This window comes from Trachinotus anak, unplaced genomic scaffold, assembly GCF_046630095.1.
Source record: "Trachinotus anak isolate AG129_WGS33_773 ecotype Australia unplaced genomic scaffold, CSIRO_AGI_Tana_v1 ptg000005l, whole genome shotgun sequence".
NCBI classification, from domain to species: domain Eukaryota; kingdom Metazoa; phylum Chordata; class Actinopteri; order Carangiformes; family Carangidae; genus Trachinotus; species Trachinotus anak.
The window spans coordinates 15,915,678-15,932,500 of NW_027273856.1; the positions used below are offsets into that span (position 1 = coordinate 15,915,678).

General features: G+C 42.5%; 1 protein-coding gene across 2 annotated transcripts in view; it reads left to right on the forward strand.

The window, feature by feature from the left end:
• The first annotated feature begins 2,720 nt into the window (after nucleotides 1–2,720).
• ptchd4 (patched domain containing 4) overlaps nucleotides 2,721–16,823 on the forward strand; it is a 58,344-nt gene continuing 44,241 nt past the window's right edge. For both annotated transcript variants that reach the window (XM_071478547.1, XM_071478546.1), the window contains exons 1-2: nucleotides 2,721–3,647; nucleotides 15,826–16,321. In XM_071478547.1, the coding sequence (XP_071334648.1) occupies nucleotides 3,048–3,647; nucleotides 15,826–16,321 (1,096 nt within the window). In that variant the 5' untranslated portion in view covers nucleotides 2,721–3,047. The remainder of the gene's footprint in view (nucleotides 3,648–15,825; nucleotides 16,322–16,823) is intronic.

A 16,823-nucleotide genomic window follows, 5' to 3' on the forward strand; every position in this document is an offset into this window, starting at 1 on the left:
ATGGGCAGTACCAACCATGAGCTCTTTGATACCAATGTTTTGTGTTAGATAAAGGCCTTTTTTGCAAAGGCAACCGATAGTGTGCCACAATAGAGGGTTGTTTATCTCAAGTCCTCAGCAACGGAGGCCGTTGTGCAAGCTGAAGAATGATTTTTCTGGAATGCTGAACTGCCTGAAATTTTGAATAATGATTTATACAACAAAAGTGCACAGACGTGAATTCTGCAGTGGTCTAATAAGCAGAGTCGACGCTTTTGTCATTTAAATCAGCAGGTATTAAGAAGAATAAGAACAAATACGGCTGCTGCATCTTTTACTCAGGAGGCTTGGTTGGCAGGCTGGTGAATGAGGTTTTACTCATGCCAAGAAATTATTCAAGTGCAGAGGTAGTGACTGTACATGCCCTACTTTTTATGCTACTTCACTGCTCTGTTTCTCCATTCGTAAGAGGTGCTGCTTGTAAAATCAGGCTCCACTGAGGCAATATTAAGTTCTGGGTCAACAACAACGGCGACACTTACACAATGAGATCACAGTTTGGGGGAATCTTCAGTGGCTTCCTTTGTATACAGATTATGATGGGGGGTTCAATGATGATTACCAGTGTAAACCCAAGAGTATACAAATGATATTTACCATGTAACAAGCATTAGTTAATCCTGATCCTGGGCTGTAATGCATTTTTCAGTGATGAGATGTTCACTAAAAGATGTTAGACCAGGACTAGGTTTAATCCTTTTCTGTGAGACTAGTCAACAAGCACCAGGCAGCTATTTGAATTGACTGGCTGACTAGCACATGCTGTGGCACCTAATGTTATTAGCACAAATTATAAAAATGTTTCCATTTAGAGAGTAGATTTACTCAACAAATGATTTTTTAAATCATTTGTTGGCTATCAGCACAGACAGCAATTGCCTCAGGGCCTCACACCCCCAAGGGTCACTGAGCTACAACAAAAAATTTAAATGGTAATGGCCCTAAAGTGACTGCAAATTTTTTACCTAATCTTGAGGCAAGGTCTCATAATGGAGCCGTATATCAAAATCTAGTTTTTAAGATTCATTTCATCACAGTAATTATAGAGTAGGGTTCCAACTGGGGCTAAAAGGATTAGGGGATAAATCCTCTCAGTTTGCAAAACAAGAATTTGAAGACATGCTTGTCAGAAACTGATTTTACACTATTTTCTGATATTTCATAGACTGAATAATGGATCCTTTTTATCATAAAAATAATCAGCAAAATGAATCAACATTGAAAACAATTGTTAGTTGCATCCCAAGTTCTGTTCCAAAGTCTTGTACTTGCAAGCTTCATAGAGAAGAAAGGCAATCTTTAAGTATTGCAACTAAGTGTGGAGATCTTGTTGTTCATCAAGATGGACCAATAACATTTGGGACAAGGAGCTATTTGTAAGCTTTGCTATTGCTACATAGCCAACGTTAGCATTAATATCTGTTTACTTACCAGTCTAGAAGAAACATTAAAAGTTCAGCATCAAACTTCATTACTTTACTCATCAAGAGATGCAACCTCCTTGTTTTACTTTATCTATCACGTCTTCTCTTGTCCTGAAGTGAGCATGCTAACTCGTCTTGTCACTTTCCGATACTGAGTCACTGTAACATCCATGCAGCCCTGAAGAAGTAGCGCTCCTCTGAGGACGTATTATAACCTCTTGTCTTGTAAACGCAACAATGGCTGAAGCTCTAAGTAAACAGCTGTAGATGTTATTGCTGGCTTTGTAGCAATAGCAAAACTTTCAAATAGCTCCTTTAAGCAATAAAAGAGCATGATTTAATTTGGCAAAGAGGGGTGTTGTCAATAAACCACATAAGATCAAATTCAGTGCGGGATTTCTTCCTTGCCTCCTGACTGGCGTACTGCTCAGCAGCAGCGCATCAGTGCTGCCGCTCAAATGCATTGATATCATAGCAAAACTGTTGTCAGTGCTGCTGCTGAACCTTCGGTGTCTATAACAACACTAGGAAAGAGTCCACTCGGGTCAAATCTGGTAATTTATTAAAAAATACAGCATGTCTGCTGCTACTGCCATAAAACCTTGTCCATCAGAGTGGGCGTCTGTCAATCATTATCACATCTAACATGTAACATGTTCACAGTGGCAAAAAATATAAGTCAGGGAGTTAAAAATAGCCTGGATACTTCCACCATCATGTACCTGCTCAAGCACAATAGATGGATAATTACATGTATGTATGTATATATCCATTTAAAACAATGTATTTGATTAACAGAAGTGTTAATGACTGGGGTTTTACAGGTGTGTGTGTGTGTGTGTGTGTGTGTGGGAGGGAGTGTGAGGCCACTTAAACAAGAAAAAAGGGGGGTCTGTCTTGTCTGGTCCAGTCACACCACCCTGCCTGGCCTGTATAAACCACTCAGCATGAGGCACAACACAAGGTGGGTTTTCCCCATTCATGAAGCCAACACTGACTCATCGCTGCAAGTGCTTTTTGGTCACTCAGCCACCTGCGGGAACATCTTACAACTCTCGTCTTGCCTGTTGCCTCCACTGTTCCGAAAATAACCAGCCCCCCCCCCCCCCCCTCCACCACCTCCAGCCTTCTATCCTCCTCTTCAACCCCCCGCCACATGGTTACAGTGAAGTACATAAATCAGGCGCCGCCGCCGCTGTGAGGGCTGAGGAGGCAGACAGGAGGAGCGCACACATGCACGTCCCACCGTCACGGCTCGGCGCTGCCACTGCAGCCGGTGCAGCGGAGGCTTCTTCCCCATCCCATGGAGGCGGAATGGCTTGAGCTCAGACACCGCGGACTCGTCTCGATCGGCTGACTGCACGATGATCCTCTGACTGTCTGCCTCTCTCTCTGTGTCCGTCCGTCTTGCCGCGAATTGCTGCAGTGCTGTTTTTTCCAGGTGTTGTGGTGTGTGTGTGTGTGTGTGTGAGAGTGTGTGTGTGTGTGTGTGTGTGTGTGAATGTGTGCATGGTGGTGATGTTGTAGCCTGGTGTAATTCTCTTTACGAATTGGACTAAGCCGGGGAACGGAGTCTGATGTCACATGTGCTTCATCGGAGGAAACGGGGCATCTGCAAGCTGGATTTTGTGGAGGATGCTGCGGCAAGTGATACACAGAGGGCTCAAGGCTTCGTTCTACTGGCTGGGCTTATTCGTTAGCAGGCACCCCGTTTTCTTCCTCACTGTCCCCGCCGTCCTCACCATCATTTTCGGATCTACCGTTCTGAGCCGATTCAAGCCGGAGACGGACCTGGAGGTGCTGGTCGCCCCGACTCACAGCCTCGCCAAGATCGAGCGGAGTCTCGCCAACAGCCTGTTTCCCATCGACCAGTCGAAGCACAAGCTGTACTCGGATTTGCACACCCCGGGCAGATATGGCAGGCTGATCCTGCTGGCCAAGTCCGGGGGAAACATCCTGGAGCTGGCCGACCAGGTCCTGCAGGTCCACAAGCAGGTGCTGGATTTACGCGTTAATTACAAGGGGTTCAATTACACGTTCGCGCACCTCTGCGTCTTGAGCCACAGAGACAAGCGCTGCCTCTTGGATGATATCATCACCATCTTCGAAGACATCAGACAGGCTGTGCTTTCCAACAGCACTTTCCACAAGGTGCCCGTCAGCTATCCAAACACAACACTAAAGGTGAGATTTAAAAAAAAAATTTTTTATTCATGTTTGGACACACTGCACCTCTTCTCACATGCATGTCAGCCGGGCCCTGTGCACACTATCCAACCCCGAGGTCTCTCCATCAGAGCCGTGGTGACAGTGCAGCAGCAGCCAGCAGCAGCCAGCAGCAGCCAGCATGTGAATAGACTGGCCTTTGGAGCTTGCCATAATTTCTGAATGAACACAGTGGGCTTGTATTCTCTCAGGCAGTGATGTGGGGCTGCAGATTGCTACATATATCAGCCAGTGAGGGAACCCTCTCCATAACACAGACAGCCGGTTTGCAGTTTTCACCCTCCCTTGTTGGTGCAGGTGAATTGATTGGCTGCATGTAGCCCCTGACTGCTCTGCTCTGCTCCTCCACACACATTCACAGTCACACACATGCACACACACATTACACACATACAAAGGGATATCCTCTGTCTTTTTTTTTTTTTTTTTTTTTTTTGATGCAGTGTCTCCCTCTGGCCTTTTCCTGGCTGCACATGCTTTATAATGGCATTGCCATAGAAGCTAATAGACTCACGCATCCTGCTCGCCTGGATCTTCATCTCTGTTGCTCTGCACAGAGGTTTGTATCAGCAACACACAAGCCTCTAACAACACTTTTACACAGCGAAACATGTGAATGTGCTGCATGCCGGTACATACAGGTGCTCACTCAGTGGGACCACTAATACATCAGGTGCAGATGTGCGCTGCAGATGGAGTCTGGTGCTGTAAGTCTGATCAGGTGTGTGTGCGCATGTGAGGCTTTTAAACTGAAAATCTGTTGCACACATGCATGATTTGAAATACTTAGCATTTACCTCCCTCTAATACAGATGAAACCAGTTTTTATCACACAAGAGCCGTGCTACACTCATGGGTTCCTTTTGCACCAGCTGCATGACGTGTGCTTTTTGTGAGGGAATAATGCATTTAAAAATCATCCTCTGTTGCATGGCCCTGAGGAACATTCACTGTATACTGCACTGCACAGCTCTGATAGAAGAAAGACGTGACTGTAACGAACAGCTTATTCAACACTGTTCAAATAGCTTGTGAGGTACATGCCACTGTGTACTGATAGTGCATGCTCAAAACTGTCACAGGCACATATTCAGTGCATCACAAGCCTGGCAGGTTGTAACTTCCATTGAGGACCTGCCACAGCAGCGGGAGCCATCCATGCAGCATCAGCGTCCGAGCGGAGCAGCGAGGCCATTCATCATCCCGTCGCCTGCTTTTCTTTCAAAAGTTGACATTTGCGAGATACATGGTTTTCACGGGGCATGCAAGATAATCAGATTTTATGTCGCTGCTTCGCCGTGTCATAATATTATACAGAAAGCTGCATGGTTTGCGCTCACGTCGAAATGATGGACACCAAGTTTAATGTAATAAGAAAATAGACATTAGTGTCTTTACTGCTGGAGATCCAGGCAATTAGAATGTGTCACTTTGTTATCTTATACAAAGAACAGCCACGTAGGAGTCAGGTAGTTTACGGTATTCAGTGTCACTCTTCTTTTTGAATTTACTCTATACTACGTCTACATTTCTCACGTTGTCATCTGACCTTCTGATTGTTAAAGAGTTATTTCCCCTCACTTCTAGACACTTGTGCTGCTTCATCAATACAACTGAGGTGCATCAAGGTGTATTTGTGTTGAGTTTTTGAATATGTAGTAGTTTCTGCAGTAGAAAGTAGTTCCAATCAAATACATTCATACTGTAGGTCTTTATTTAGTAATACCCCTCTTACAGTGACTGCCACACTTGAATTTTAATTTGCACTCATTGAAAATGGGGTCACCACCTTCATTTGAAGTAAAATAGACAAACCAAGTCAGTCTTTATGATGAGAGGTGGTAAACTCTTGATACAGAGATTTCTGTCTCTGCTTCGAAGAGATACACAGGATCACAGCTCGGCCATAAATGAGGATATTTATTTATAGATAAATGTTGAATAAATGATGCATGGATGATGAACACAGTAAAAAATGGGTCAGAATCAAACAGATAAGTAAAACTGATCTTTTGAATGACAAACTTGTCACTTAGTTTGCCGATAATGAAATGATGTGGTTCAGACGTACCAGAGAGCGGTTTGATGGTAGAAGGATAATCTACTTCTCGAGGACTTAAAAATAAGAATTGACGTTAGCATCCCACATAAACTCTTATCATATTCAGCAGGACAAAAGTTCGCAGTGCTTTTGCACTTGGACCTGGAGTGGTTGCTTCACTCTTCCCAGCAAGGTGACACAGGGGGCATCTCAGCTGATCTAGTGACCTCACTCCAGGGTTGATGGAGCAGATGACTCTTGCCAGCAGAGAGAAGCTGGTTCTGATACAGCCTCTTCTACACTCACTTTTCTTAACTAGACTCGTTGAATAGTCTTGAAGGAAGTTTTGCTGGCCCGGTGACAAAATTTCTAAAATAGCCTCAGAATACCAAGCTGTAAAAAACACTTTGGCTCATTCAGTTAGGTAATGATTAAAAAACTTGGGCTGCCAGCTCCAGACTAAAATCTGTGCGGCGTAAAGAATCAGATATTGCAGGTTATACCAATTCCTTTTGTGTCTGACTCCAAGTGGCCTAATCCTGTGGACCGTATCATCAGCTAGCCGAGCGGGGCCTTAGCGAGCTAAAATATCACATAGCTGACATATTGTTACTTCTTTTCTTCATGGCAGCAGGTTTCTGTGACTGCTGAGCTGTTGCTTTCTGCATTGATGTAAATAAGTTTCCTCTCCAATCCAACTGTCCTACTTTTGATACTAAAACATTAGCACGAGGTGTGTTTAGCTAACACATCCTTACTGTGCCTGCTGCAGGAAGTGGGCTGTTTGTCCCTAAAAGACAGCCACGTGATTGGTTAGAAACACATTTATTTCTGTGATGTGATGGAATGTCAGTACATAGACCATGCCACTTCTCTACAGAATATCAAACGTTCAAATTTTCTTTCTTTTTTAAAGTAGTTTTTCTGGCCATTTCATGCCTTTTTTCAGATAATAGCAGTGGAGATAGACAGGAAATGCAGGGGAAAGACTGAGCCCTGCAGCAAACGGACCTACCGGCCGGGAGTCGTCTGAGGACTCACTGCTCAGGGCATTTGATGTGCTCAAACCATTTGGCTGTCAAGTTGCCGCAAACTTACAAATTTTCTCATCATGGAAATTTGCTACTTATATTGCATCCAGCCCCTTCTTTAACTTGTGCCTTTATGTAAAACATGTCAAAGTTTTCCTTTGAATGACACAATTTGCTTGCACGTACTCCGGCCCTTGCACATGATTATTGACTCGCCTGCAAAATAAAGGGCAGTATTTCTCTGGTCTTATTCCTGAAGGTTGGTGTGACCTCTCCTCCCTAGCTCTCCTCACTCTGTATCAGGCTTCTGCACTCTCCACATTCCTTCTCTCCGTCTGCCTGTCTGCCGAGCTGTCTGGGCTAATTCATTTGCCTGACTTCTTATGCCTCATCTTGCTCTTTGATGTCACAACCGGGATTTATTTCTGTGCTTGTTATACAGAGGTAGTCTTCGTAAAAAGTCCTACTTTTTGCTGAGCTGAACGATTGCTCTGTTCCCAGGAGAAAATGCTTAAAATATATTCTTTGTTTTCCTCTGTCCTCTGTATTTTTTCTGTTGCATAATCCTTTGAAGCTGTCAGGTATTAAAAGAATAAAAATGCATCAAAGAATACTATAAAAAAGTTATAGCCAATGGGGCTAGATGAACAAACAATTGACAATCCCGACATATCGAAGAGAAATATATCTTACGCTGAAATGGATATGGATTTAAACATTAGCAGGGTTTACGAATAAAAATGTGAGATGTAATAAATGCAAGAAATACGTATGGCTTCTGAGTCTGTGGCTTCATCCTGCATTCGTACCACCAGCAACCTGATCACAGTGCCAATTAGAGCTTAATTAGAGCCTATTGATTGGTAGTTCAAGTGTCAAAGTTGTCACGGCAACAGATGGACGTATGGCAAAGCTGGTATGTGATTATGGGCTGATAATTGAAGGGGCTCAAAATATTTCAAGTCAGGGCACAGCTTATCTTAGATCTCACAAATACGGACCACTGTGTTCCAGCTGCCAACATGTTATGTAGATGAATGTGGAAGCTCAGAGCCGCCATGGTTGTCGATAGTTTTTCACTCTTGTCATCCCAAAATCACAGTTTATTAATCTAATGATCTTGGGATAACAAGGTTCCTGTTTCTGGACTGTCCTCACTATAATATATTTAGCATCAGCTAAGTTTTCAAACAGTTAATATGATCTACAGTAAATCTACATTTAGTGGCAAGAAATACAGCCCGGCTGATATTGGATTGACAAGAATATTGAATATTGTGTTGAGTGTAAAAATCCAGTATAATTATATACTCCATATGCATACACAAATATTTCAAGAGTTGTGATCAAATGATGCCATAAGCTTGATATTTTGCAGTTGAAAAATAAACCAGTCAGTGGTCTCTGGCAGATAAATTATATAATGAAGACAGTGTTTCAAAAACAGACAGGGCTGGGAATAATGTTATGGTGTTACAGTGCTGCAAAACCTATTAGTGAGGAAGTGGAGATGGATGGTTGCACATTCACCTGATTTTGACTAAACCACTTTTGCCATCCTGTCTGTCATTAGCATGTTGGCTTCTTATTACCATACAGTTGTTTGTTGCTCTTGTCCTAAATAAACCTTAAAGGTCCCATAAATTAAGGGTGTTTTTTTCTAGTGTTGCTATCCATAAGAAGATGTATTTTTGGTTTTAAGTTGCAAAAACTGTCTCAATGTAGTTTTACATCTCTTCTCTCAGGCTTCTCTCTGGAGCTCTAGTAACAACAGGTCAGTGAGCCAATCAGATGACAGGCTCAGATTCTTTCTTCTGATTGGCTGACTTTTCTGAGTGACACATGGCCAGGCCAGGTAAATCACAGTTAATGGATTGCATCTGGTGCAACCCCTTTGATCATCTTGTGGTATCAGGGCGACCACCCACAGATTTGCAGTGTCCAGGTAGTGCCCCAGCCTCAAGCTCACTGTCCTCAGCTGATAGACCTCCCTGGCAGACTGGTATAGTGCCAGTGTGTGTTGAGGCTAGCCAGGGGAGTGTATGTATCCACAGAATCTAACACCATCTAAACATCAGGGTTATTGGGCAGCTGGGACAGCCTGAGTGGAATATGTCGACTGGATTAGTGGAAGAAGGAGAATGAGCAATCTAGCCTTTCATCGCCGCCAAAAAATGAGAAGCTTTGAATGTTACTGATTGGACTTTGTAAGCAAGTTTGCAGTGCACATAATAATAACAGATTTTCAGTCTGATTTTCAAGTGTAGACAGTAGAGACTGAAAAAAAATATATAGCAGATTTCAGGTAAAACAAATCTGGTCCGTGCTGGAGGTGTGGTTGAGGGCTGTGACTGCTCTGCTGTGACATCACAAAGTTCTGATGGAAAGTTCTGAATACGGGCTGTGTGCATTTCTCTGTGGATCAAAATGCTTTGCTACTTTCACAGTATTTATATAGCACTTTGACCTACTTTATCATCAAAGAAATCTCACTTTCTATAATATGGGACCTTTAACCATGAGGGTGACACATCATTTGCAATGATTTTGTAAGACACTGACAAACTATAGCACCCATCTTAAAGGGGCGCTAAACCACAAAATTCTCCAGTGGGTTGTTTTGGAAGGGAATGATAAATGACTAGATTATTTGTTTGGGTAGGAGGATTTTTTTCACTTTCCCACAATAGAAATGTTTTCACCTTAACATGTCAAATCTATCTCTGCATATTATCAGCATTGTTTTGTTAACCTACTTGGCTGTAAAGTTTGTCTAGTCTCTTTAAGTCAAACTGGACATCCTGTTAGGGATCTAGCCTGTCTGATCAGTGTGTTCATATATCCATTATCTGTCTGACGGATTGCTACTTTGCCCCATAACGGTGTCATCAATGTCAATTTCAGTTGACATAAAATCAGTTTAGTCATCAGCAGTGCGGCAGTGGCTTGGAGCACCTAAGGTTTTTCAGGCCAGTCTTAGAGATATGCTTATTCAAGAGTTTCGTCGTGCAATGAGCACAACACCAGACCGATCTGAATCACAAAAAAAGTATATACGGATAATGAGATATTTACATTACAGGGGCTGAAAATGTGATGTGACATGTTCAGAAGATATAATGAAATTCATATCTCAGGATAACGGGATTAAAATAAAAAGATACAGCTAAATTCTATGTTTTCAATCATATGATTGGACTGAAGGTTGTGATTTGTCTCTGTGAAATTGTAGGGTACTTAGTGTCAAAGCTCATTATCTCGAGAAAAGAGTTTGATGTCTCATGATAATGAGGTAATTAAGTTGTTATCTTATGATAATAAGGGGCAAAAAAAAAAGAGCTCCTTTGGCTGCTCTGGGCTTCTGTAGTTGAAAGCTCTGGTGGTCTGAATTGATTTATATAAAAAGACACACAGGTGGGCCATTTCTGCATTACATTTATCCTAACACTAATAATATTGTGTTAGACAAGATCAAGCTTCTTGTTCCATTCATGAGAGGACGGTGAAATTGAGTGCTGGATTGAATTAAGTTATTGAGTAGTTTGGGTTGTATGCAGCATGACAATGTCAAGCTAAGGTTAGTGTTTGTTTTACACCCCCATTCTCTTTAATAAATCATAAAACTGGAGGTGAGAGCAGCAGCGGTGAGGCAGCAGGAAAACAGCTGATATGCAGAAGGAGGCCCGTGCCACCCTGAAGGCTGCAGTAGGGCCGGTGTGATTGGAGGATGGGATGGGAGAGGAGACACAGCATAGGAATTGGCAGATGAGGTTAGGTATGTGTATGTCAATAATTGGCTTGCCCTAGGGTGCGTTTGGGTGCTCTGCAATGAAAAACAGTCAATAGTGTCTCATGAAACTGCAATAAAACCCTCAATTTAGCATTTTCATTATAAAATACATAAATAAATACATGTATCGTAGGTCTCAGCTATATTGTTGAAATCAATATTAGGCTATTAACATGAGTAATTTTCCTAAATCAGATATAAGACAATACTGCAAATTTAAAATAATGGTATTACTGAACTAAGTAACTTGTTACTTTTTTTGTATTTGCTCAAAAGTATTAGCTTTGAATAATTCATTTGAAAAGCAGAATTGATACATGATACAATACAACTAAAATAATAATAATTATGATTTATTGTACAGATATGCTCCAACAGGTAGTTAGATTGGCTAAACATGCAACAATGAATGAATGGAAGCCAGTAAAACAAACTATAAAAAGGTGCATTCATGGCCCAGAAACACTGATAGACAAACACTGCATCACTTCAGTTTATCCGGACGGGATAAAAAGAGACAATACCTTTGACACAGGGTTTTATTTATAGTTTAACATCTAATTTCATATTGTGCTTTAATTATTTTCCCCAGTAGTTGTGTTTACATTCATTCATTTCACTGTGTGATGGAGAGTTACAGTGGACTATACATGTATTTGGGGCAATGGTTCACCTGTAACCCTAGTTCTATGATTTCAGGCTGCGTTCACTTTTGGGCAGGTTTTCTTCAAATGCCTCACTGACTACATTCCTCCTTCCCTCAATTCTGACCAGTCTCCCTGGGGAAGCAACCCCATAGCATGATGCTGCCACCACTATGCTTCATCATAGGGATCCTGGCTCCTGGTGTTTGACAGACATAGTGTTTGGAGTTCTGTTCAAAGAGTTGATTTTTTGTCTCTTTAGACCACAGAATCTGTTTCCTCATGCTCTCAGAGGCGATTTGGCAAACTCCAAGTCGGCTGAGTGGCTTCCCTCGTGCCACTCTACCATAAAGGCCTGATTGATGAAGTGCTGTTGAGATGGTTGTCCTTCTGGCAAGTTCTTCTATCTCTGCAGGACTTCCGAAGCTCTGTTAGAGTGACCATTGAGTCACCCCCCCCCTTCTTGCTTGGTTACTCATTTTGGTCAGAAAGCCAGCTCTAGAAGAGTCCTGGTGATTTCAGACTTCTTTCATTTCACAGATATTGAGGCTACTGTGCTCCTGGGAACACTCACAGCTTTGGAAATGGTTTTATACTCTTGCCCTGATCAATGCCTGGCAACACTTTTATTACGGATGTCTACAGAGAGTTTCTTGGCTTTTGTGCTAACATGCAGTATGAATTGTGGGACCTATACGCTGTGGGACCTATACAAACTATGTCAAATCAGTTCAGTTTACCACTGTTAGACTCTGATGTGTCACAGCAAAGGGTCTGAATACTTTTGTAACTCAGAGATTTCAGTTTTTGATTTTTTCTGAAAGAATGTTTTCACCTTGTCAGTACAAATTACTGAGTGTTGATTGATGGGCAAAAGAAATTATCAATTTAAAATGAAATCTACAACACAATAAAGTGTGCAAAAGTGAAGGGGTCTTAATACTTTCTGAAGCCACTGGATTTACATTTTTCAGCTAGGGCCCAGCCTATGGTATATCTATGGTGGTCACATGCTTATGCTTCGTAGCTAGGCTGTAACCCCAGCACAGCTGTCCATCCATCTTCAGTCCTTAGTATGGTTCAGTCTCCCCTAATCCCCTTATTCTTTCCTCTACCACCACCGTTAGGTCAAAGTGTTCACATCCTGTGAAATACCTCAACATCTACTCAGTGAATTTTGTACAGACATTTATGATTCACCAGACTTCTCTTTGACCACCAACATAAGGTTAAGGGTTTTGCTTTTTAGTGAAATGTTTCAACAGCTCTTGAAAGCATTAGCACCATCATCAGGCCAAAACTTGAATTTGTCTAGTACTTTGGTTTAGAATCACATGCCTGCACAACTAATGACTAAATTCCATCAGACTCAGCGTTGCTCTGTTTCTTACTAATTAGCAAATGTAATGCTAACGTGCAAAACTAAGATGGTCACCATGGTAAACACCATGCATGCTAAACATCAGCACATTAACATTACCACTGTGACTATGTTCGTATGCTAACGTTATCATTTGCTGAAAGCACCACTGTGACAGAGCTGCTAGCATGGCTGCACGTTCTTGTTTTCTTATAGCTACAGGCTCAAAAGACAGACTTTGACATGTAGAATTATGGTGCTCCTTCAACCAAAGGGTTGAATAATATTAATTAGTTTGCCCTAGAAACAGTAATAGTGTATTAACCCCCCTTGAATTGATTAGTTTCTGTGTTTAAATTTGTTAGAAAAACTCGGAAACACCTCTCCCACCAGCCACATCCATCTTTTGTCAGAAAACTCGAGAGGTGTCACACCCCCCCCTTTTCACATATCACTCAACCTCTCACAGATATCACACATACACACATGCTCGCTGTCGTGTGGTGCCCCATCCACACCTACTCTCACTCTGTCATTCCTTCTCTCCCACACACAATGGCACTGAGAACTATATTTTGTCTTTCTAAAGGCTGCCACAAACAAGAGCAGAGAACAAACTCTCGAGCATTTTCAGAAGCTGAACTGAGCAGACATTTTGAAGACATCGCCGCTCTGATAATGGCACGCTATTCAGTGTGTTACAGCTGGTTACAGGTATGCATGTGTCTCTGCAACGTGCACAGTCTAAGGATGCAATGGCTCAGTGTGGGATGCAGAAGTTTACAGAGAAGTGTGTTGTGACTATTGAGATTTATCTGAAATGCTTCAGTGAAGCTGGAAAGTCAGTGTGGCAGATTAATTTCAGCTTTGTGCAATTACACAAGTGAAATGTGAGCTAAAGCTTTCTGAGTTCCCTTAGCAATTACTGAGCGATTACGTTACATAAACACACTTGTCGTGAAATGACCAGTTTGAAGCATTGGGTAGGGTTGTTTTGAGAGAAATAATGTAGCACAAAAATAACAAGCGGCTATTGGTTTATATGTTAATATAGATAATATATTCGAGGTAGTACTGAAACCTGGCTGTTGACTTATGGAAGGGATCAATTATGTGACATGGGGGATGCAGTTACCACTGTAACCAGTTTATTCTGCTGCCTGCATAATGCCAGAGCAGAATAATGCATCCATTTTTTTTTTGTCTGACTGCAGCAAATTGCTTACAAAAATTGAAGCAAACAATCACAGGGATTTATTTATCTAGAAGCGTGAGATTTATATCAAGCTCCCCATTGTGAAACAACATACTGTGGCTGTTTGACTGTGCTGGATTATTGTGTTCATAACAAGATAAATCATGTCGACAATAAGCTGCAAATGAAGCTGACATTGTTACAACAACAAAACAGTGTCATGTAGGGGTTCAAGTTCACATCACAATGTTCTGCATGTGTGTCTTTTCTAATTAAGTGGGCTGGGGAAATATTAATTATGTCAGGGTTCTATAATGATATATGATATAATGAACAATTAAACCCAGTGAATAAGCCTTTAGCTTTGATCTAGTGAGTGTGCATGATTGCGTTTATAATTATAAAATGCAGGAAATGTAGTGTATTTTTTAAATGTGTGTCACACAATGACTGTATGTACAGATAGTTGAGACGCCTCTACTAGAAACTTAGTGGAAAACTGTTTTGTGAAATGACAACGCTAACATGCTAACTAGCAATCGTATTCTATATCTGTGATTTTATTAAACATAACACAATAGCACAATATTTCAAGTCAGAGTGAAGAAGTATTTGTATCAGCACCAGGTACGTTTTGGGTGTATTTGTCTGATTGAAAAGTTGCTGTTTGCCTCTTAACTGGATGGAGCCAAACATCCTGTGGGTGTCTAGTAGACAAGGAAATTCTGATCAATATATTAATATATTGTAGTTTAACTGAAGAACTCCTTTGGTCACCCTCTTCCTGAGCCAACTGGGCCTAAAAATTACATACATACTCTACTTTTGGTCCAATGTTATGTTGCGATTTCATCATGATCGCTGGCTGGATTATGGCACTTTTTTTTTTTTTTTTTTAATGAAATGCTTCAGTTAGTAACTGGGATGGATGACGGACATACAAAGCACATGTTTGTCACACCAGGAGCCAGGTTTCACATCCACATTTCACATCTGTGGCATGGTTTAGGCAGCAAAAGCACAGTCACTGTGAACCTTTTCTGCATTAAACCAGATCAGGATCTTTCCCCAACATTCATAATTGCCAAAGCTTTCTTCCTGGTGGTCACATCATACTTACTATATGTCCAAAATACAGTCATTCTTGATGGAACCACATCACATTCATGACATGTTAATCCTCAACAGGAACTCACGCAGGTTCTCCTTAGTTGTCCTACTTAGAGAAGATGTCTGTGAATCACGACCCTGAGGGGTGTTATGGTTATGGGGTGTTCTGGCTAATCACTGGAGACTCCGTCTTGTCCTATCTCTGGGGATTGGTGCTCGACCTTGGTTGCTATGGTAACAGCCAATGAGGATTGGGCAGCTGGACCATTGCTTACAGTAATGGACCTGTACTATATAGAGGCCTGATAATAAAGGAAAAAGAGCTACAGAAGGAAGGATTCCTGCACAAAAACCTGATCCAGTTGTACATAAAGATAATTTCCTGAACTGTACTTTTTGTTCACTGCTGCAAACAGATGACCTCAAAATCTGAACCACTGTGTACAGCCAGGCAACACTTTTATGTCGAACATGAGAAAGGTTGTGCCAACAACACCCTCATATCTTTATTATGCCTCTGATTTGTTCCTCAGAGACTAATGCTGCCCACGTTTATTGTCCCAGCTGTCTTATTGAACTCTTCTTCTGCTCTGCACAGTTCTCATTTCACAATCGCATTACCTTCAAACTCTTGACACTGTGATGTCTCACATTCATTGTGTAATTAGATTAATTTAAACCTGGCTATGGAGCTCTGCCTCAACCTTCACAATATATCACCTGCTTTGTCCACAGCTGTAATAGGAGTTCAAGTCGAACGGTGAATCAACATTAGAGCAAATGTGGCAGAAAACTACTGCCGCACTGCTCTCTGGGGGCTGGAAGTTTCTGATGTCAAGGAAAGTGTTTGCTGTCTGTTGTCAAGGCAACAAACCTGCATGGCCACGAGCACTGAGAACAGGTTGAATAATGTGCTGTAATGAAATCATCAGAGCTAATGTCGGATATCTCTAAATCCCCTGCAGGATGGCCGTGTGTCCTTCATCGGCCACCAGCTGGGCGGCGTGTCCTTCTCGCCCAACAGCCGAGACCAGCAGGTCAAATTCGCCCGCGCTGTTCAGATCACCTACTACCTCCGCAACCACGGCCCTGTGGTGCAGGATGCCATCGCCGAGCGCTGGGAGAATGAGTTCTGCGCCCTGGCCAGCCGGCTGTCCACGGCCGAGGCGCCGCACGCGCCCGACCAGCTCCACATCCAGTCGCTCACCTCCTTCAGCCTGTGGAGGGACTTCCACCAGACAGGCGTGCTGGCCAAGGGGGAGGTGCTGGTCAGCCTGGTGCTGGTGCTCCTGGCCGCCACCATCTCCAGCTCCATGCGAGACTGCCTGAGGGGGAAGCCGTTCCTGGGCCTCCTGGGTGTTCTGACCATCTGCATCGCCAACGTGACGGCCGCAGGGATCTTCTTTATATCAGACGGGAAGTTCAACTCTACGCTGCTGGGGATCCCGTTCTTTGCCATGGGTGAGTGCGAGCATGGGTCATGACTGTGTGTTTTGTGTGCATGTGTGTGTGTAGTGGTTAGTTAAGGGGCTTATCAGGGTTCGACACTCACAGAGGGCTGATTGGGGAGGGGATTAGCAGAATCGTGATGGGCTTTTCCTTGGAGGGGATGCCGGCAGTTCATTATTGTTGTTGCTACCAAACAGGAAGAGTTGCATGTGTGTTTCCCTGTGCATCTCTGCAGCTGCAGTTGTGCAGCACATTCTCTTACCAGGCAACTCTGCATGTTTTAGTCTGTGATTGTTACATCGAGGACACAGTCCCTCGGTTTGTTGTGCAGGTTTTTCATCATTTCACTGAGCTTCAGGTGATGTTATCTTCGATGTGGATTTAATAATAAACTGTATTACAGTGCATATCAACAAAATGTATCATATATCAGAATTCCGGAGCACTGTATGGGGAAAACACTGCCGGAATACATTATGAAAACACTTACAAGTAGATTTATTTTCCGTTTGAA